Below are 22,099 nucleotides of genomic sequence, written 5' to 3'. Positions count from 1 at the left end.
ATCAGGAAATCAGCAGTTCAGTTCACAGGATTCAGCAGCAACAGCTTGATCCACTTGCAAACACTTCATGAATATACCAACAGTCCAGTTCAGTAGTGTCAAGATAGCAAACATGAACCAGTAGCACTGGCCCAACCTGACCTAACAGAAACAGCCAGGTGTCAGCATGAGTCAGCAGGCGGAAACAGGACCACTAGGGACACTAGAAGTTCTTTGCTTTGCCTCTCTCAATGAAGTGAAGATAGTGAAGTGAAGATCAGTGAAGCCTGGAAACCAAGAAGCGTTCGTTGCAAGGCTAGCTATTCAAGCCTCCTGTCACTGTCTGTTCGGTCCTACTCATACCCCCTCCAAACATCATGTGTCCGCCACAGGTCTTGCCTCAGCACGAGTCTGTCTTAGCAAAACCCCACATGAGTCTGGATCAGCTGCCATCACTCTGCCAATTGGCCCGAGTCCACCGAAACAGCAAGAAACCCCCAGAGCACCAACACAAATTGTTTGGTGCATTTCTTCTCTATGACGTCATGACAAACAGAGCTCAGCAACACAATGCAAGGAGAACCAATACATGCGGGCTGTTAGCAAAGAATCCTTCATCACGTCTTTTCACATGCTTGCTTTAACAAAACATCCCTTCACCCACATCTGCTTCAGGAAAATATACCTTCACGTGTGCCCCAGCAAAACACCATCCAACATAACTGACTTTCCAAAGAAACCATAAGGTTCCACTTCACTTGCCCGTCTTGCAGGGGTCTCAAGTTCAATTCTCACACTCACATGGTGGCTCACAACCAATGGTAACTCCAGTTCCAGGGATCTGTTGTTCTTTCCTGACCTCCTTAGGCACCAGGCATGCTCATGACACATAAACATGCAAGCAAATCACTCATACACTCATACATATGAAAGAAAATAAATGTAAAAATTATAAAACAAAACAACAAAAAAGGCAAATGCCCTGGCAGCTGGTTCCTCGTGTGTTCACTTCCTGAACAGCCATCATTTACTAGTTAAGAAAATATAACTGACCTAGACTATCTCTATCTCTTCACCCACTCTGACAGTATTATTATATCAAAAGGCTTTTTTCAGTAAATATCAGTCTAAACATACTCTGTAAGTCTAAGGAAGAGAACCAAGTGAGACATTCCATACCATGGATGTCATTTTTAATCTGTTGGAGCAATTCCCCTACCCCAAATCCCAACAACTAGCTCATCCACTGACCAGAGCAGGTGCCAACAGTGAGAACAAACAATGAGTGAGTGATTGGTTCAGGCCATCACAAAGCACAACACCGTTACTTGCTGGGTAAGTAAGAACACAGAGAAGCAGAGCTGTGGGAAGTGCAGAGCACCCTCTCAAGGCAAGAACGGTTATTACATCTGTCTGATACCCACCAGAGTGCAGCTAGCAAGGACCACTTTACTTGGTCAGGCATTATATTTAGACTAATGAGTCTAAAACATATTACAGTATTAACCACTTGTACATTTGCTGCTGCATGGACGTCAGCATACACGTGCATGGGTTTGCTCATGCCCACCTACACAAAGTAAATAAATGTAAAATAACAGCATACAAAAACTAGAATACAAGGATCTAAGTGACCAAACTCAATCAAGTTTGGTTTAAAAACGTCATACCTGAAGCCACCAGTACATCTAAGATTTACATTAAGTATTGATCAATCTAAAAGGACAAAAATTATATTTAAAAAGTAAAAACATGGAGGGTTTTTTTACATTATTTCAGCCACAGTACTCCACCCTCAAAATGTTTAGTGCCAAATATGTGAAATGAGTATAAATCTGACCAAAGCTGAGAACTCAGTCAGCTCTAGAACCAAATGATTGACCTGTGTTTCTCCAGCCCCTTGAGAAAACAGTCCCTGAGAAACTGTCGCTCACTGACAGCCCTATCTTCTAAACAATTCTGATTTTAAGAAAGTCAATATTGAGTCAATACTCCACTATAGTTTCTATTTATATGCGTCCACGTCTCAACAAGTCTCATCTCTATTGTCTCCCCAGCTGAGTCCCCCAAATACCAACTGCCAAATCTACAGTTTCCTTTTTGTGTTTTGACATAGGGTCTCCCTATATAACCTTGATGAGCTTAGAGCTCACTGCAAGGCCTTGAGTTCCTGACTGCCTCACCAGCACCAACACTACTTATGGCTAGAGCACCATGCCAGTCAATTGCTCTCTGCTTCACTGGAGTACGGTTTCCTGATTTCCTACACCTTAATGAGCAGTCTGCCCTCAGTGTCAACTGTGTTAGCTGTTCTGCTGACAGATGGGGTCCACATGGAGCTGTATGTAACCTAAGCTTTCCCTAAGGTTTTCAGCAATGCTCAAAGCTGGTTACCAAAACTCCTTCCCATTCCGATCACAAACGTGGAGACAATTAAAAGCTGAATGAGTTTAGGGGCAGAAGCAGACCTAGACTGCACACTTTTTCTACACAACAGTGCTTCTAACACGCCGGTCACACCCCAGTATCACTAACACACAGCAATACTAAACTCAACGCTTGCAAATGGAAATCTTTTTATATTCACAAAAAGGACCTTTAAGGATTCCTTCCAACTATGACTTTGAGATTGCTGATGCTTACTTTCTGACTTTTGATCATCTGAATTTTATATGTATGATTATACATGCTGCTATAATAAAAATACCATTGGACTTTTTGAAAAGCAAAAGGTCATAATTACATTCTTAGTGTGATAACTTACTCCAAGATTAAAAAGGTTAAAATTGAAATTATTGGTTAACATTATCAATGCACTTTGCAACAATGTTGGTGATGATGGATTATCTACTAATATTATGATCTGACACATAGCACTACATGAGCATGCAAACAGAAAATTAATGTGTTAGTACAACCAGAGCCACAAGGGCCAAGTCACTCAACAAGGAGACACACATTACTATGTGAGTAACTTAAATCAAACTCTCCGTCAGGATGGTTGGTGACCAGGCACACAAATCCTTCTAAGAAACACAGGCATGAGGATTGAGAGCGAGTTCCAAGCACTAACTGCAAGATGTTTGCCAAACACCAAATGTTAGGTGACAAGTTTAGCAATCAGAAATGGCACTGTGAGCAAGCGGCATGAATGAATGCAGACTGTCAGGTTCTAGGTGACATGCAGCTTTGACTGCAAAGGGAAGGGTTCCCCCCATTACAGAGGCATTGCTATGCTGCCCTCTGTACCTGGTACATCCGGGGGGAGCTCAGATGCCACCTTCTTCTCTGCCATGCTGCTGCTATCATGGGCTTCTGAGAGACAGCCCTCAGGGCTCCTCCCTTCACAGGGACTAGTCTCTTCTGAAGAAGCATTTGTTGTGTTGTCGCCAAGATTTGCTGGCACAGAGTTACCTTTATCCCCAACTTCTGTTGGCTCTACAGCAAAACGCACAACAAAACTTTAAAGATATGCTTTAAGATTGCTTTCAGACAAGTGGCCACATTCAATCAACTACTAAAAATCATCACCAAAAACCTTGCTTCTCTCTGATGGCCATTTTAAAGCAAGTCAGACTCTGGAAGAGCTTTGTAATGGGTCATCCAAAAATAAAAAGTAAGATATTAAGAATGTTTTAGAATTAAATTTTTAAAAGAACATGTTTTAGCATGTACCATATATAACCTGGTATAAAAATAGTAACTTTTCATCAACAAATTTCATAGAGATGTCAAATTCCAACTTCTTAGAATATAAGTATTACATTATTGTAAATCCATCAATATATAAACTCATTACAACAGTTGTAATGTTACATGGGGAAGCCTTTCTTAAATATAACCTTAGGGATCAAAAATAGCCATCTGCAGTAAAACTTCCCACTTTCACTTGGCATGTAAAATTGGAGGTCTCACAAATAGCATTAACAAAATATTTCTTTTGAACCAAGTAATTCTTTTACCCTCAGGTTTTCCTTGCCCAGGCTCTCCCTCCAGGACTTTGCTGTCAGTGTCCTTGTCTGGGGTCTGGTCTTCCGAGTCTTCCCTGCTCTTCTCAGCATCCTTGGAGCTGTCACCCTCGCCCTCACTCTTGTCCTTTTCTGTGTCTTCTGGGCTCTGATCACAGTCAATATCTTCCCCTCGTTTGATTCTTAAGGAGTCCAAAATTTCCTCTGTAATAAACAACAAATGTAATTGTTCTCTTTCCATAACTAAATATAAAATTACTAACACATGCCACTCAGGAATTTTAATGTTTGCTGAGCTTGGTGGTGCACACCTTTAATCTAAGCACCCAGTGTCAGAAGCAGGTGGAACCCTTGAGTGCATGTTCTAGGATAGCCAAGGGCTACATAGTGAGACTTTGTCCCAAAAGGGGGGTGGGGAGGTTGTCTTTTAGAAAGAAAACTACACCAGCTAGAAGACCTGAATTCAGTTCCCAGCACTCATGTCAAAAGGTTCTCAGATCGCCTATAACTCCAGCAGATCTAATGCCCTATTCTGGTCTCCAGAGGCATCCACATACACTCAGATAACCACATGCTCGAGCACATACATACATACATACATACATACATGAAATAATTTTAAGATCTTTAGGGCTACATGTGGTGGTGCAGACCTTTAATTTCAACACTTGGAAAGGAGAGGCAAGTAGATAGCTATGAGTTTAAGGCCAGCCTGATCTACATATTGAGTTCCAGGCCAGCTAGGGCTACATACTGAGACCTAACCTGAAGGCAGGGGGTGGGTAGCCACAAAATAAAACATACTTCATTTACAATTAACCTAAGTGAGCTTCACTTTTAGAAAATAAATCGTTATAAAATCAACTTTCTTTGTGAAGATGAGATGATAAAGGCAGAGCAGAGCGATCACACCTACAACCCAAGCATACCCACCCGGGCTATATATACAGCAATATACAGCCCAGTATAAGGTTTAAAATTGAGTCTGGATGTATATATCACTGTGACATGTGCTGCCATGTAGCAGATGTTCCAAACTGACACAGACTCAGTCGATACAAGGATCAAAACCAGACCTGCAACCCAGGAAAAATCTGAGGTAAATCTGCTCCTTGAGCCTGAGTAAGCTCTCTAGGTCTGCAAACCTCTACTTCCCCTAGTGTAAAATGAATAGAGAAACCCATATGGAAACAATTCTTTCTGAAGCTCTGTAACCATTCTGAAAGCCACTAGGGGCCTAGCTAAGCGTAGCCTCTTTTAACTTGGGCAGGATGCCATCATGGCAAGGTACCAGCATAAGAGAAACAGCCATAGACACATGGACACTAACTAGACTCCCTGGGTTATATAAAATACATCCTTGTTGATGAGTTCTTGTTATGAAGCCCAGGCTGGACTGAAATTTGTAATCCTCCAGCCTCAGCATCCTGAGTAGCTGGGATATGCTACCATACCCACACAATTAAGCATCTTTTCTTGTTAGTTTGTCTGTTTGGTTGTTTGCTTGAGGTGGAATGTCATGAGGCTCAGACTGGACTCAAATTCAGTGTCTGAGGCTGGCCTGGGAGGTGGGGGGGCAGATGGTAGTGACACATGCCTTTAATCCTAGTACTTGAGAAGCAGAGGCAGGAGGATCTCTGTGAGTTCGAGGACAACCTGGTCAACAGAGCAAGTTCCAGGACAGCCAGGACCACACACAGAAATCCTGTCTTAAAAAAAAACAAACAAAACATTCATTTTACTTTGATGTGTGTGTGTGTGTGTTTTGCCTGCGTGGATTTAAGTGTGCTATATGGTGTCTTTGGAGGCTAGAAGAGAGCATTAGAACTGGAGTTATGAATAGCTGTAAACCACCATGTGGGGTCTGGGAATTGAACCTAGGTCCTCTGCAAGAACAACATGTGCTCCAAAGGCTGAGCCACCTCTCCAGCCCCTAGCCTTGAACTCACCAAGTGCTAGGACTACAGGCATGTGTACCACCTCACTCTAATACCATTAATTTGTTGCTTGAGCTGTCCCATCTTTGACCTTTGAGAACTTTTTCACCCTGATCTCCCTCTATAGAGCAGGGTGGCCTCAAACTCAGAGGTCCACCTGCCTCTGTCTCCTGAGTGCTGGGTTTAAGGGCATGTATCACTATTCCTGGCTAAATTTTGGTTCTTTTTATGACTAGAAAATGTTTGGAAGCTATACAATCTGGGTACCATAACACAGGGAATGTCTGCACGTGCCATATACATGCACATGAGAAACTGGCTGTGTCCTCCAGAGAATCCAGTGGTTGGTTCAAGACAGCCATGTAAAGAAGCTTCCTTGTGGGAACAAAGTCTGCAAAGACAGGAACCCAGCGCGCCCCCGAGTCTCAGCAGCCCTTGTCTCTGTTCCCTCCTTCAGCACTCCTCAGCTTCATTTTGGTTATATTTCTTAAATTATAGTTATCTTGCCCATTTTTCCAGAATTAGAAAAACTGCAAGGGATTGAAGGTGAGCCTCAGTAAGAGTACTTGTCGCCGGGCGGTGGTGGCGCACGCCTTTAATCCCAGCACTTGGGAGGCAGAGGCAGGCGGATTTCTGAGTTCGAGGCCAGCCTGGTCTACAGAGTGAGTTCCAGGACAGCCAGGACTACACAGAGAAACCCTGTCTTGAAAAGAAAACAACAAAAAAAAGAGTACTTGTCTGGCCTGAGATCCCTAACATTAGCAAGACAAACAACACAAAACACCTTTTTGGGGAGTTGCCTAAAACATGATACACTAAAAGCTGAGGACATAGGAACCATTTGACTATGGGTGAGTGGGAGAAATCTGGCTGAAATAAATAAAGTGTTCTATACAGCTGTCCAGTGTGGAAGGGATGGAGTGAGGAGGACACAAATGAGCTAGGCAAGGTGGAACACCCCTCATAGTCCCAATTTCCTGATGGCTGACACAGGAGGACCACGACAAGTTCAAGGCCTGCCTGTGCTATAATAACTTGAACCAAGCCTGAGTTACACAGACCCTGTCATTAAACAAACAAGAATCATAGGACTTGTGGGTGTAAGGAGTACCATCGATGACCAAAAAAAGAAACAAACCACTAAACCACACAGCATCCTGATCTACTATAGCATGCCTAGGGTCACTACAGGGAAACAATGAGATAGAGAGTCAGAGCAAAGCATCAAAGCTATCAATGACATTTCCACTGAGAGCTTGTCTCCAGTGTTACCACAGCTCAAGCAGGAATGGGCTCACCGTTAGCTGCCGCTAGGAAGGACTTGTTGCTGCCACGAGCCTTGTTGGTCAGGTCTTCAGTGACGTCCATGTGCTGCTGCATCTCCTCCCGGACGTCCTCTAGAACTCTGCACAGCTCTGCTTCCCAGTAATCTTTGTCTAGACAGTCGATTAACTCTGCAAGCTGGACCTTTGTGCTGTAGTACCAAACTTTCTTCTCGTTTTCATTTTCTGTGTCTTCTTCTCTGTTGTGAAATCAGGGAAGGAAAATATCAGACACAATAAACATCTACCTACCAAGTTCAACTGTGTAATGCAAAGACTACATGCTGATACCCACTTCTGTTCACCCATTCAAACCTAAACAATGACAATGATCTTATTAATCTAATTTCCAAAGCTAATGATATCACTCTTCTCATCAAAAAGATTGATTAAAAGCTCTTACACACAATGCTGTGTGGAAACTTGACAGTTTCAAGTGCTCAGTGAGTTCTGACTTAAGCTCTAACTGCCTGAAGTTATAGATAAGCCCACCTTTTACTTTCTAAAGTTTCATCTTCCAGCTTTCTCATTATAAAGTCAGCTCGTGCTCTCTTATTCTCTCTCTCTCTCTCTCTCTCTCCCTTCCTCCTTCTCTCTCTCCCCTTCTCTTTCCTTTCCTCTTCCCCTCCCTATCCTGTGACCTGGCTGGCCCTGTTTCACTTCCCAGATGCTGGAATTATAGCTATGCACCACTGTGCCTGGCTTATGACACTCTGAGGATAGAACCCAGGGCTTCATTCATGACAGGCATGCAGGCCCTTTATCAACTGAGTTACACCCTTGTAGTTATTTATTTAAGTGTTTCATCCTTCTTTATTCAGACACATGGTCATACACCACATGATGGCATTTCAAGTCTATAGATGGAACCCAGATGGTGAAGGTCCTATACAAATATGTGGCCCAGTGGCATTAGCTTATTAAGTACATTCTATAAGGTTCACATTAATGAAGACAAGCTTACCTATGATGTTTTTCTCAAAACATATCCCCACTGACAAGTAATATGTCACTTGATCCTGAGTCTACATGGTGGATAACTCTCCCAAGTTATCTTCTGAGCACACATGTATATATATACACAAAGACATACACACAAACTCATAAACACATTAAACAAATGTAAATGTTTTAAAGAATTAAAAATGTGGAGGCAGAAAGCCCACTTGGTGAGTCTAAGAGTTCATTCTGTGTCAGCAGAACACCATCCAAGAGCAAAACTCCAGGAAAATAAAAGGAGTCTTGTAACCTCAGTTGCTTCAAAAGCACAATTGTCCTTGGAATGTGCTCCTGTGTCCCTTCCAGGTGTAGCAGATAAGGGTGAGTTTACTTCAGAATAGTCATAACTAGTTATTGTTATTTGTTTATACTCCTCTATGGAAAGCATACTCTTGCCATGTGCACCTTGCCCACCACTTGAAGCCTGTCCTCGTGATTGGACACTTTACTCATGTGACTCTCAAACCTCCAAGTGTAAAGTGTCTAATGCTCTGGATAAAGTGGGCTTCAGTCTGCCTCAAGTTTAGGCTCCATTCACCCAGGTTCACTGCTAACTAAAGTGGTAACAATTATGAAATATAATATTATGAAAATAAGATAGTATAATAGGAACAAATTCTACTAAATGAACAGTCTGTTGATTTTAGAGTTTCTTTTATTATTTATGTATAGTGTGTGTATGTCTATCACTCTGTGTGTGTCTATCACTGTGTGTGTATATGTGTGTGTGTGTGCGCGCGCGCGCGTTTCCACCTATGAAAGCCAAAAGACAGCACTGCATCCCTAGAACTTGAGTGACAGAAGACTGAGCACCTAGCATGAGTGCTCAGAACCAAACTTGGACCCTCATTAGCCAGCAGCAAGCTCTAAACCAATGTGCCATCGCTCCAGCTCCCCACTCTGTCAACTTACTCAAGCAACCCAAACTACTGAAAGGGTTCCTAACAGATAAAGGACATGTGGATCTATTCTGGTCTCTGAGGAATTTCCCCTATATAACAAACTCACTGCTTCAGGCGGAAATCCATTCTGCATGCAGTTGCTTTTAGTAAGTTTTTACTTAGGATGAAATTATTCAAACCTGAAGTACCTACACCAGTTCACTCTGGTTCTGTCTGCTAGCAGGATGTGGGCTATCTGTAACACCTCCTCCGTGTATGCCCTTCAATCTGCTCACAGCATCCGTGTTCTCAGTTCTCTTCTGAGGCACAAATGCTCACACACCCACACCCCACCTCACCTGAGTGTTCTGCACCCCTCATTCCGTTAACACCTCTCTAAAAACGGGGAGGCAACTACCTCTTATTCTGCTCATCAAAAATACATACTATTCACACGGACAGCTTTTTTTCTGGAAGTAGAATAAACTCATTACAAACATAGTAGCAAAATAATAAGCACAAGGGTTGAGGCTGGAACAAGTTCCCTTTTACACTGATGTTCCAGGGTTGTTACAGTTCATCTAAGCAAAGCCTCTGTCTGAACTGTAAGAGAGACAGATGCTGCCTCTCTCCTGTATAGATGCACGCTGACCACTGTGACCCCGTCTGCTTTTGGAGGAAGATTTGGTTCTCCAAGGTCTGTGAGTTCTCCTGGCTCACTGGAACTGGCCCAGCTGCCCCAAGAGTGCTCACTGTCAAGTGTCCCCACCACTTCACAGGGTGACAGGAGAAAACAGAGTGAAGAAAAAAAAAATTCTTGCCCGAGTACACCTGTGAGCAAGTATACATATGACTGACAGGTGTATGTTTTACAGCTTGACTTTTCTAGACTCCATATTAAGTAGGACTGGCGTCTGAAGCTCAATAGTAAGTTTGAAAGTGGGAAGTTTCAACAAATTCACAGAAGGGTAAGAAGCCCTGTAACAGGCTGAATACTGGCCCCAAATTCAGGTCCACCTAAACCTTGTTTGGAAGAAGTATTAACGTACAGGTTTTGAAATGAAATTATCCAGATCTCACTGACCTCACAAGAGGAAAGGAGGCGGAGCAGAAAACAGATAGCTAAGAGTGTCGCCAGGTCTGTCCAAGAGCTGGAGAGGACAAGGCAATCAATCTCCAGGAGCCTTCAGAGGGAGCCTGGCTCCTGGTCGTGAGCCATTCAATAAAGTCCTATTTGTAGTGTTCTATCACGGCAGCCCCAGCAGATGCCCACACCTCAGTACCAACAAGTGACGTGCTGCTGTAAACACCTAAGAGACGGAAGAGGCTAAAGAAAACTCTTGGGATCTTGAAAGATGACATCGTAAGATCTGACTTCCAGCCTTCAGAACTGACTTCATTCCCACTAGAGTTGTGTCATGGTGACCCTCCTCTAAGAACTCAGCAACTACACATAACCAGCACCTGCCAGGTCAGGAGTACTTGTCCTACAGTCTGACCATTTTGATTCCTTCCTGATTCCAACACAGGCCGTGTGGTCTTGGAAAAGAGCTGACCTCCCTCTGCCTTCCCCACTGACAGTGCTGACAGGTCTTGCAACAATGTACTGCTGTAGGATTAAAATCTGTAAGGGGTGGGGGGAATAGAGATGGCTGAGAAGCTAACAGCCCATTCTGACCTTGCAGAGGGCCTGAGTTTGTTTCCCAGCACCCATGATGGATGGATCACAACTGTCTATAAATCCAGCTCTAGGCATTCCAGCTCTGGCTTCCATGGACACTGGCGGGCAGGCAGGCGGGCAGACACACACACACACACACACACACACACACACACTTAAAATAATAAAAATAAGGGGCTGAAGAGATGGTTCAGTGGTTAAGAGCACTATTTTTGCAGAGGACCTTAGTTTCATTTTTAGCATGGACACGGTAGCTCATAGCAACCTGTAATTGCAGTACTAGGGAATCTGACGTCCTCTTCTGACTTTCAAAAGTATGAAGCACACAAAAATGCACACTCATAAATATAGGGTAAACACACATTCACATAAAACAAGTTCTTTAAAAAATAATGCACAAATAAATCTTTAAAATATGTAACAGGTGTAGAATTGAGCCCTCATCTGGAAGGTATGACACCCATAGCTGTTGCCAGTGTCTCACATTAGAAATGACGGAGTCTGTACTTAACGGGTCAATAGCCAGGGCATAGCACTGCAGCCATGCTTGGCTAGCATCCATCACGAGGCCCAAGGTTCTGTCCTCAGCACCGCAGCTGTGGTGATTGTTAGTACAGATGGGGCAGATTTCTTAAGCACTTCAGGATGTGAAGGGAGGAGTTCAGGGGCAAAGAGAGGTTCTGAGAAGATAAGGTCTAAAACACAGCACAAATGAACGGAGACCTGGAGGACAAGCAGTTTTAGATGGTGAGAAGAAGGGCTCTGAAATGGGTAAAGTTAAGGACCTGGGCTACAGGGTAAACTCTGATAACAGCAGACAGGAGACAGGAGGAGGTTACTTGGCTTAGAGTGAAAGAAAACAAAAATGTTCTTTTGTTGGGCTGGAGAGATGGCTCAGTGGGGTTAAGAGCACTGACAGCTCTTCCAGAGGTCCTGAGTTCAATTCCCAGCAACAACATGTTAGCTCACAACCATCTATAATGGGATCTGATGCCCTCTTCTGGTGTGTCTGAAGACAGCTACAGCGTACTCACATAAAATAAATTTTTAAAAAAAATGTTGTTTTGATCATCAGTCACTCAATGTATAGTGGCACAAGCCTATAATCCCAGGACTGGGAGCAGAGTGGGGTGGGGGTGGGGTCAGGAGTCCAAGGTCATCTTCAGCCTTACACAGAGTTCAAGGCCAGATGGCTCATCCATTAAAAGCACTGGCTGCTCTCCAGGACTCAGGTTCAATTCCCAGCACCCACATGGCAGCTCACAACTGTCTAACTCCAGTTCCAGGGAATCTGACAACCTCACACTCACGTACATGCAAGGCAAAATAGCAATGCACATAAAAATAAATAAAATAAATATAGACACTGTCTCAAAAAAAAGTGTTAAAAAGACTACTTCAGCTAATAAGGCACAGAACTGGGAGTGTAGGCAGAAGAGCTAAGTTTCCTAGTGTCTAGTCTGGACACGACATCTGCTGGCACAAATCCATATAGAAATATTCCCTCGTTACACTAACCTATACAATTAATATTTTAGTGCTCACTAAGTAAAGGCAATGACAGAAATCTTCTATGAATTGCTAAGACTGGAATTAAAATATAAGACCTCTGAGATTCAACATTTTAATTTCTAGGCTTCCAAGGAAAGCCATGTAACAAACCTCTACTTACAGTGGGCTGATTGAAGGTTACATGGCTCTGAAACCCTCCCAAGCTTGCATATATATATACTCTACCACAAGGGACACTAAACCTGAAAGCATCTTAATCTAACTTTCATAAATGATACGAAAATCTTTTAGATTTACTTCTAATTACTGACATAGACACTTGGCATCATATCGGAATAACATTTAAAGATTCCTCACTGATATAACACAAAAAAATACTCAAAATATCAGAGCATTAAAATCTTACTGTTCATCAGGTTGGTGGTGCTGGGACCTTAACCCCAGCATTTGGAAGGCTGATCTCTGAGCTCCAAGGCACCCTGGTCTACCTAGGAAAACCGTGTTTCAAAACGACAAAACAAGAGCTAAATAGACAATTCAGTAGGTTGAGAGCACTGGCTGCTCTTACAGAGGACCAGGGTCCCATCCACAGCACCCACAAGGATGCTCACAACCATCTTTAACTCTCGTACCAGGGGATCAAACAACTTCTAACCTATTCAGGCACCAGGCACACACTTGATAATCATATATCACACATAAGAAAAAATAAATCTAAGTTTTTTTCAAATACAAAGCAAAATACCAAAAGAGAGATCCATATTCGTTTGAGTGATCATTAAGTTCCATGTACTTCTATACACCAAGAGATGGAATGAGATATTAGAACTGATAAAAACCAACATTTAAACCCAATGTTAGTTTGAGGCTAGCCTGGTCTACAGAGTGAGTTCCAAGACAGCCAGGGCTACACAGAGAAACCCTGTCACGAAAAACAAAACAAAACACCCAATGTTATAAAATATTCTTTCCTAACTGAAGTTAAATGAATAAATTTGCTATTCCACTAAGAGACTATTTATTTAAGCTCACCAATAATGTATGACCAATTAATCCACAAGTACTTAAAAGTGTAATGTAAGTCCTTCAGGCCTTTGAAGGCATTCACCTTCAGATTGATAAGACTGGTCCTTTCCTAAGTCTTATTTTATCTTCTTTTATCTGAATAGATCTGCTTAAGTTAGTTACTAAGTAAAAGCAATGTTAAATTTTTGTTGGTGTTTTCTAAGTGTCTTTATTATTTCTAAATAAGAATTCTCAGATACACTCTGTACACACAGAATGAAAATCATCAGAGAGGCTTTCTCCCCAGATATATGCATTTGCTTTGTTTTGGTTTTTATATTTTTAATATGTGTGGCTGTTATGCCTTGAATATGGTCTTTATACCACATGCATAAAGTACCCAAAGAGGCCAGAAGAGGGCGTCAGACACCTTGGAACTAGAGCGACAGGCAGTTAGTGGCCAGGTGGGCGCTGGTCCTCTGAGGAGCAGTCAGTGCTACCTACCACCTTAACTGATGAGTAATCCATCTCTCAGCCCCATAGCATAGGTTTTAAAAGCTAAAACAACTCAAGCTGCAGACTTTCAAAGTGATTGTTTAGAAGCTAGACTGCAACATACAATAAAGTTAGAAACACTTCTTTTTCAAACTATATTTTTTTAACTTTCTATATGTGAGAGAACGCAAGCTCATGTGTGTGAGTGTGTGAGTGTGTGTGTGTGTCCAGTGTCTGTGGAAGTCAGAGGTGTCTGCTCCCTGGAGCTGCCAGCCAGCATGGGTACTCTTTAACTACTATTAGAAACATTCTTACAAACAACTTCAGGTCCCATCTGCAAACAGCTATATATAGGGTTGAGAGTAAATTATTTAATCTCCCTTAACTTTAATCTCACCATCTACAAATTACAGATAGGTATAAAAACCTATACTGCAGCACAGTTGTAAAGATTAAATAAAGAACTATGTGGTGGCGCACACCTTTAATCCCAGCACTTGGGAGGCAGAGGCAGGCGGATTTCTGAGTTTGAGGCCAGCCTGGTCTACAGAGTGAGTTCCAGGACAGCCAGGGCTACACAGAGAAACCCTGTCTCGAAAAACAAAACAAAACAAAACAAACAAACAAACAAAAAAAGAACTATATAAAAATGCTCAAGACATCCAATGTGAGGTGCACATTAGGTGATATTTTTATCTAAGTAACTAGATACTATTCACAGGTTTCTAAAACTAAAGACAACCTATTCCAGACAGACCAAAGATATCAAGCTGCAAGATGTACACATGCACCAAACACCTTTGGTCTCCATGCAGAAAGAAGAGCTCAAGAAAAGACAGAGGCTACAGGAACCAACATCTAAGAGGTCAACCAAGGAAAAGGCTGGCGAAAGGACCCAAGGATCTAAGGACCCAAATGGTCAGAGCAAAGCATCGATTCCCAAAAGGATGTTTTCTAACCTCCACACGGGCACTGCATGGCTTCCTGCCCTACACACAAAGGAGTGAAAAAAGCACTTATAAAAAAGCCATGCTAAAGAACAGCTGGCACACTGGCTCATAACCCCATCAATGAGTGAGTTTGAGTCCAGAGGCTGAAGCAGGAGAATCTCAAGCTCCAGCCAGCCTGCCAGAAACAGCTAGCGCTTGCTTCAAAACAGAACGACTAAAACCAACTTTTTAAAAAGGAATTTTTTTAAAGACATAAATTCAGGATAGAGGAAAGATGATTCAAAAAGCTGAAAGCATGTGGTCACGTGATCAATCGCTGCCAAAGTGAAAAGCCAAACAAGCCCAAGCCCGGCTGCTGAGAATCCTAACTCCACTTTCTACAGGAATTTGGGCGACAGGGGTGGGTCTGTCTATGAAACTGAACTGGCTACAGGTCTGGTCTCTAGAGAATACAGTAGAGCTGATATCCTCTGGATCAAAAGTCTCCACGCCTGGCATGAATGAATTCAGAACTGAGGCTTTCAGTGACACAAGACACGCTTCAAGCACAATACATGCTTCCTGCTCCTAAGTGCACCCTGCCAACCAGGTCCGTGAGCTCCGAGCAGGATGCCAGAAAAGGCACGTTCGGTTCCACTAACCAGCTGCTTACAGGGCTTACAGACAGCAGGGCTTCCTAACAGACTAGGGCTGTCTGTCACCCCATAGTTAAGCTGAGCCATTCCTCCAGCCTCATTGAGATGGCCCACCGAGCCACTTGCTTAGAGTGCTTTCAATTAGCCAGTAGTTCCACAGTGTTAACTAGCAGCTTAAAACTAAGGATGCACAGACATCTTAAAGACCAAAACAAATAATGGCAGAAGCAGCTTAGAAAAAGTTCAGTCATGCAGCAACAGAGTAAGGAAACAATTATAAATAGACTCAGAACCTATAACTCCAGCACTCAGGAGCCTGAGGTGACTCACTGTGTATCCCAGCACTTTCGAAGCTAAGGAGGGAAGACTCCTGTGAACTTAAACACTGCCTATGCTAGAGACACCCTGGCTCAAGGAAAAAAAAAAAAAAGTTAAAATAATACCCTCAGAAAGGTAAACCATGATACCCATAAAATAAAAGTCAGAACTTTATTATTTTTTAAAAGAAAAGTTTCAAGGTTTTTATTTTTATAAATATAGCTCAAAAGAACTCTTTAAAAATATGAGGCTGCATGGGGGCCCACAGAGACTAAACCACCAACCAGAAAGCATACATGGGACAGACCTAGGCTCAACATGTATATAACAGATGTGCAGCTGGGTCTTCGTGTGGGTCCCACTAACAGCAGAAGCAGGGGCTGTCTCTGACTCCGCTGCCTGCCTTTGGATCCCTTCCCCTAACTGGGCTGCTTTGTCCAGCCTCAACAGGAGATGCACCTAGTCCTACTGTGACTTGTTATGGGTAGGATGATATCCATGGGAGACCTCCTCTTCTCTGAAAAGGAAGAGGGCATCAAGGGAGCAGGGTGAGACAGTGGGACTGGGAAGAGGAGGAAGGGGAAGCTTCAATTGGGATATAAAGTAAATAAATTAATTAATTACTAAAAAAAAAATGAGGCTGGAGAAATGGCTCAGCAGTCAAGAGCATGTACTGTTTTTTGTTTTGATGTTTTTTTTAGATCCGTAGGGACTCCCAAGTAGCCACTCAGAGTCAGATAGATCTGCCTGCTACTGCCCCTCCCACCCAGTGCTAAGATTAAAGGATGCAGCACCACACCTGGCCTTTTCCTTGGGGAGGTGCAGATTCATCTTGCTAAATTCAATTCCCAGCACTCACATAGCAGCTAGCAACCATCTCTAAGTCCAGCTGCAGAGATCACAAGGTCTCTTCTGGCCTCCATGGGCACCAGGCACACGCATAGTACATACAAGCACTTTAAAAACAGAGAAAGAGAGAGAGAGAGAGAGAGAGAGAGAGAGAGAGAGAGAGAGAGAAACAGACACAGAGAGGGAGACAGAGAGAGAGACAGAGAGAGATATCAGACAGACAAACAGACAGATTCAGTAGATGGATGTGAAAGTATGGGGAATGGTCAGACAAGTCAGTGATTAAAAGCACTGGCTACTCTTGAAGAAGACCCAGGACTGGCTCCTCACACCACAAGGTGGCTCCCGCCTTCTGTAACTCCGTATAGGAGTACCACACACACATGCAGGCAAGAGCTAAATGCATGGTAGCAGCTAAAAAAAAGTAAATAGTAAGGTTTAGAGATCAATATTTAAAAAAAAACTAAGGGAGGCAGAAGCATTCAGATCTCCGTGAGTCCAAGACCAGCCTGCTCTACACGGTAAGTTCCGGGCCAGCCAGAATGCACAGGAACACACACACCTCAAAAGAAAACAGGAAAAGAAAGACAAAAAAAAAAAAAAAAAAAGAAGAAGAAGAAGAAAGGCAAAAATCCCCCAATGTCCAATAAAGTGAGGGCACACGACAAATACAGAAGGGCTCAGGAGAGGGATGCTGGCACGCTCTCAGTGCCACAGGACCCAACTACCAGGAGGAATGCCAAGCAAATACTCAACGGGTGACAACAGACTGTGCAAGTGCCTATCACTACATGCCGCTAGAGACAGAGAAGATTTCACAGGCTTCCAGCAAAGTAAATCAATAAATTACACAACACAGCAAGTGTCAGATCTCAGAGCGCATCCCTGATGGAGCCATTGATGCTGCCCTCCACACCACACTCAAGTTTGGGCAGCATTCTAAGAACTAGAAGAGGGCCTCAAAACGCAAAAGCTCACACCACCAAGCAGTCCATCCACCCCTCTACCAGGGCTCAGAGGATACTCAGTACTCAACTGGATCTCTGCCTGATATCCTGAGGAGGCCTCACCTGCCCCCTGATGCCAGCAGCTTCCTTTGCACATCTGCTCACTTTTGTCATACTGGGACTGAACACAGGGTCTCACATGCTAGGCAAACACTCTAACACTAAGCTACAACCACAGCCTCTCTTATTTTGGCACAGGGCCTGTCTAATCTACCCAGGCTAGCCTTGAAATTCACTCTGTAGAGCAAAGCAAGCCTTGAACTTGTGATCCTCCTGCCCCACAGGCCTAATTCCAAATTGGTTCCTGAAACCCCATGACTCAGACTATGATCCCACGTGTGTCAGGATCCTGGGGACTATAACCACTAATGAATGCCCAGCCTTGGGCAGGTTTGCTCCTGCTGCCCCATGCTACTGCCATGAGGAAAACAGGTGAACAGGAGGCTGAGTCCTACAGCAAGTAAGGTCAAGGCTGCAGGAAGGCACCCAGAACCCCGCCTAGGGCACCACTTCTTTCCCTGGGTTCTGCACTTACATAAACGCACTTCACTTTGCAGTTTCTAGAAAGCCATACGAACGCCCACACTCCTTCCATCTCAAGTCTTTAACTACAATTCATGATTAAACACAGGTTTTGTACACCAACATGGGCACTGCTCTATCATATCAACCATGAAGGAAAAAGGCTTCCCTCTAAATATGTACAAAAATTACAGTCAGATTTACTTACATTATGAGTCTTCGGTTTAAAAACCAGTATTTCCTACGGCTTCTGTCATACCCAATAGGTTCATGTCGAACGTAGGGTTTATTCTTTTGGACTTCAGCAACACAGTCAGTCACACCAGGCACCTTGTGTGCCACACAGACTTCACACTGCCACTCGTCCTCCGGCACCTCTTCAAGAGGTGGCTTCACACACTCCAGATGGTATACAGCTGAGCACGTCTCGCAGCAGAGCAGGTCCCCCAGTTTGTGACAGACTCTACAATGGTCGTCATACTGGATCACCCCTTCAGACATCAGTTCCTCACGAGCAATATTGGTCGTAAGGAACTGATCAACTAGAAACTGCAGAACTTTGATTTTGTTCTCCACTGGTCCATACGGGTAGTCCTCTGCCTCCTGATAAGGAAGAACATGATGGTACTCCTTATCACTCTCACAGTAGACCCTCAGCACCTCCGGCCATGTCATCCCATCGATGAAATACAGGGTGGAATTCACACTGTCTTTCAAATCCGCAGGGCCGAAGGTGGTGTTAGACGTGTCCTCTTCACGAAGAACTGCTTTCAGAAGCGCCACATGCATCTCCGCCATGAGTGTGCACTGCTCTTGGCTCACCAGAGCTGCACAGAAGTCCTCAAAGCAAAAAGGGGACAACCTTAAAACGTTGCCAAAGTTCCGCACGACCTCATAAATGGCAATGACATTCATTATATGCTCATTAGGCACCATTAAATCCTCAGAGGACTTCGGAAATTCAAGGGGTGGGATGTCTTTTTCTTCTAATATTGGAGAACGAGGCCGATGTACTCTTGGTTTTCGCCTACCTGTAAATAAGAACATGATATCATCACAGGTTAATATGGCACCTCGCTCCCACAAACATACCAGTCAGTTTTTCTACAACACGCAAGTTAAATTAACACCAAGATCAGAGGTTCTGGGGTATAGCTTAGTGACAGGGCACTTACCTAGCTTGCCTGGGTCTTGTGCTCAGACCCAGAATTATGACATAGCAAAAATATCATCAGCTGGGTGTGGGGGCACATGCCATCTTTAATCCCAGCACTCAGAAGACAGAGGCAGGTAAATCTATGAATTCCAGGCCAGCTTGGTCTAAATAGTGAGATACTGTTTCAATAGTAGTAGTAGTGGTGTAGTAGCAGTGGTGGTAGTTGTTGTTGTTGTTGTTCAATGACTTAGTTCTTCAGTGTCTATGGCACAGTCCCACTCTGTAGCCCAGGCTAGCTTGAAGCTATACAGCCCATTTATAGATGGAATTACATGTGTAATGCCTAATACAGTGATTTAGTTCTGATTGTTATGCCTACAAAAAAAAAAAATCTAACCTAAATTCAAAGTTCTCATTCAATTCTTTTATCTATTTATTTAATTATTTGGTTTCTTGAGACAGGGTTTGTTTCTCTGTGTAGCTCTAGCTGTCCTGGAACTGAAATTAAAGGTATGTGCCACCACTCCTGGCTTCCCATTCTATATATGTGTGTGTGTGTGTGTGTGTGTGTGTGTGTGTATTCTTATAGTCAATTACCTCTTAATTCCCTGAGAATTAACTATCAGTAACTGGTCTTTTTAATGTCTCCATGGTGCAGCACTGGAGTGGGGCAGCACCGTTCACTCTATCAGCTCCACTAACAGACGGTCCAGGGTGCCCCACTTGGCCAGAAGCGCTGCCTGCAGGGAGCTGGTGAAACACGGGCTCAGGAGAGGAAGGGAAAAGGAGGCAGATGAGCTGGAAAGTTCCAGCACTGAAGAGCAGAACAGTGTCTTGACTGGGAAACCAACAAAGGGCTGTGATTTTTAACCAATTAAGTGCACACAGGCCATGCATTGCATGCATACATGCATCCATCCATCCATCTGCACATTATACACATACACACAGAGACCATGTCTAGCTGTCTGTCTGTCTATATACAAACACATGTTCTGTGTACACACACAGACCATACACTAGATCTGTCTATCTATATACACATACATCCAAAAACTTAAGTCTGTAACATGTTCACTATAGCATTTAAGCCTTTAAACAAGTCTGAGGTATGATAGCCAGCCCTGATTTGTGCCTTATTTCCAAGCAAGAGAGGGCTCAGTATGTAAAGATACTTTACTTTTTCTTTTTTCTTTCTTTCTTTTTTTTTTTTTTTTTGAGACAGGGTTTCTCTGTATAGCCCTGGCTGTCCTGGAACTCACTCTGTAGACCAGGCTGGCCTCGAACTCAGAAATCTGCCTGCCTCTGCCTCCCAAGTGCTGGGATTAAAGGTGTGCGCCACCACTGCCCAGCATAAAGATACTTTTCAAACAAGCCTGGGGAAAAATCTGAAGTTGTCTCTGACTTCAAGATGCACACACCGTGGCATGCCCCCACTCCAATCACATATACAAACATACAATAATAAATTAAATTGATGCTTAGAAAGAAAGACTTGGTGAAAAGAACAAGTTATTCCTAAACTACTTCTATTACATGTAATTTTTGGTATCTGTAGAATGTAAGTTTCTAATTTTCAAAAGTAACCTTAATGAGATCAATTAAATTCATTCTTATATAACTAAGTTTTATTAACCATGACACCTTCCCTGGGTTTCTACCTGCAAACCAAAGTGGTACATGGAACTAGAGAAAAACAAGCACCAGAAACTACAACAGAAAAGACTCTTAATGTACACAACATAAACCTAACCTCTGGAGAACAAGATAAGAACACGGCCATTGCTTTCTGTGAAAGAGGTTGGTCGTCACACTGTTGGCCAGACAAGGTTGCAGAACAGATGAGAGAAAGGCAGCTCCCCAACCCCAACACACCAAGCAACTAGAGGGACAGAAATCCAAGTGGCACTGATGCCACATTACAGAACCAGCCTGCTAATTAAGCATCAGTGTGAGCTAGTCAGTCTACTTCATACCTCCTACACATGACGTGGGACTCATCGCTTCCATGTAAGTTACCAAATTAAAGGAATGGCTTATGGAACAAGTTCCTATCTTCCTCAGCTGCTTACTGCACATGCCTGTTAGAAAGATCCCTCTTTTGGGACTCTGTTGGCACTAGGCATATACACGATGCACAGCCATGCATGCAGCAACTCACATACTTAAACAAATAAAATCCCAGAAAATAAGAACAAAGAAGGAATCAAAGTCCTTGAAGTGGGGCTGAGAAGGCTCTTTGCTGCCAAGTCTGGTAACACTAGTTCAATCCTCAGGACCAGGGCCTACATGCTGGGACTCTCCTACAGCTTCCTCTGCTCTTCATATGTCCTCTGATCTTCATACAGTATACACAAAGATAGATACATAAACAGGCAACTGAAGTTTCTTGAAGTCTCTATAGCACTCACTGATCAGCAGGGGGAGAAGAGACTCTAAAGAAAGACTGACCTTCGCTCAGACAATTAACTGTTTTCACTTGCAAAATTATAGGAATGCAGGCATCTGGCACTTGGAGTGCTACTCCAAAGAAACAAAACAACTCTCCAGCTATCAGGAGGGGACCTGGGATAAAGCTCTCTGCCAGTGAGGGAATGGGTGAACCTTCCATCCCACAAAACAGACAGCCGGGCGGAAAAACCCTATCTCAAAGAAGAAGAAGAAAAAGAAAAAGAAAAAAAAAAACAAAAAAACAAACCAGACATTTTATTTGAGTACACTGCAGCTGTCCTCAGACACACCAGAAGAAGGCATCAGATCCCATTACAGATGGTTGTGAGCCACCATGTGGTTGCTGGGAATTGAACTAGGCAGCTCGGGAAGAGCAGTCATTGCTTTTAACCACTGAGCCACCTCTCCAGCCCCAACATTTAGCACGTTTAT

The 22,099-nt window shown here is 43.3% G+C and overlaps 1 protein-coding gene across 15 annotated transcripts in view; it reads right to left on the bottom strand.

The window, feature by feature from the left end:
- Bptf (bromodomain PHD finger transcription factor) overlaps positions 1-22,099 on the bottom strand; it is a 94,968-nt gene that overhangs the window by 57,392 nt on the left and 15,477 nt on the right. For 11 of the 15 annotated variants that reach the window (XM_034507530.2, XM_076935580.1, XM_076935578.1 and 8 more), the window contains exons 2-5: positions 18,269-19,091; positions 7,183-7,406; positions 3,942-4,151; positions 3,229-3,417 (exon numbers count right to left, since the gene is read on the bottom strand). In XM_034507530.2, coding sequence (XP_034363421.1) covers positions 3,229-3,417; positions 3,942-4,151; positions 7,183-7,406; positions 18,269-19,091 — 1,446 coding nt within the window. The remainder of the gene's footprint in view (positions 1-3,228; positions 3,418-3,941; positions 4,152-7,182; positions 7,407-18,268; positions 19,092-22,099) is intronic. The other 4 variants (XM_034507538.2, XM_034507540.2, XM_076935585.1 and 1 more) reach the window with 1 other exon arrangement.

Source organism: Arvicanthis niloticus, chromosome 6, assembly GCF_011762505.2.
Source record: "Arvicanthis niloticus isolate mArvNil1 chromosome 6, mArvNil1.pat.X, whole genome shotgun sequence".
NCBI lineage: Eukaryota > Metazoa > Chordata > Mammalia > Rodentia > Muridae > Arvicanthis > Arvicanthis niloticus.
This window is presented reverse-complemented; position numbering and strand designations above follow the sequence as displayed.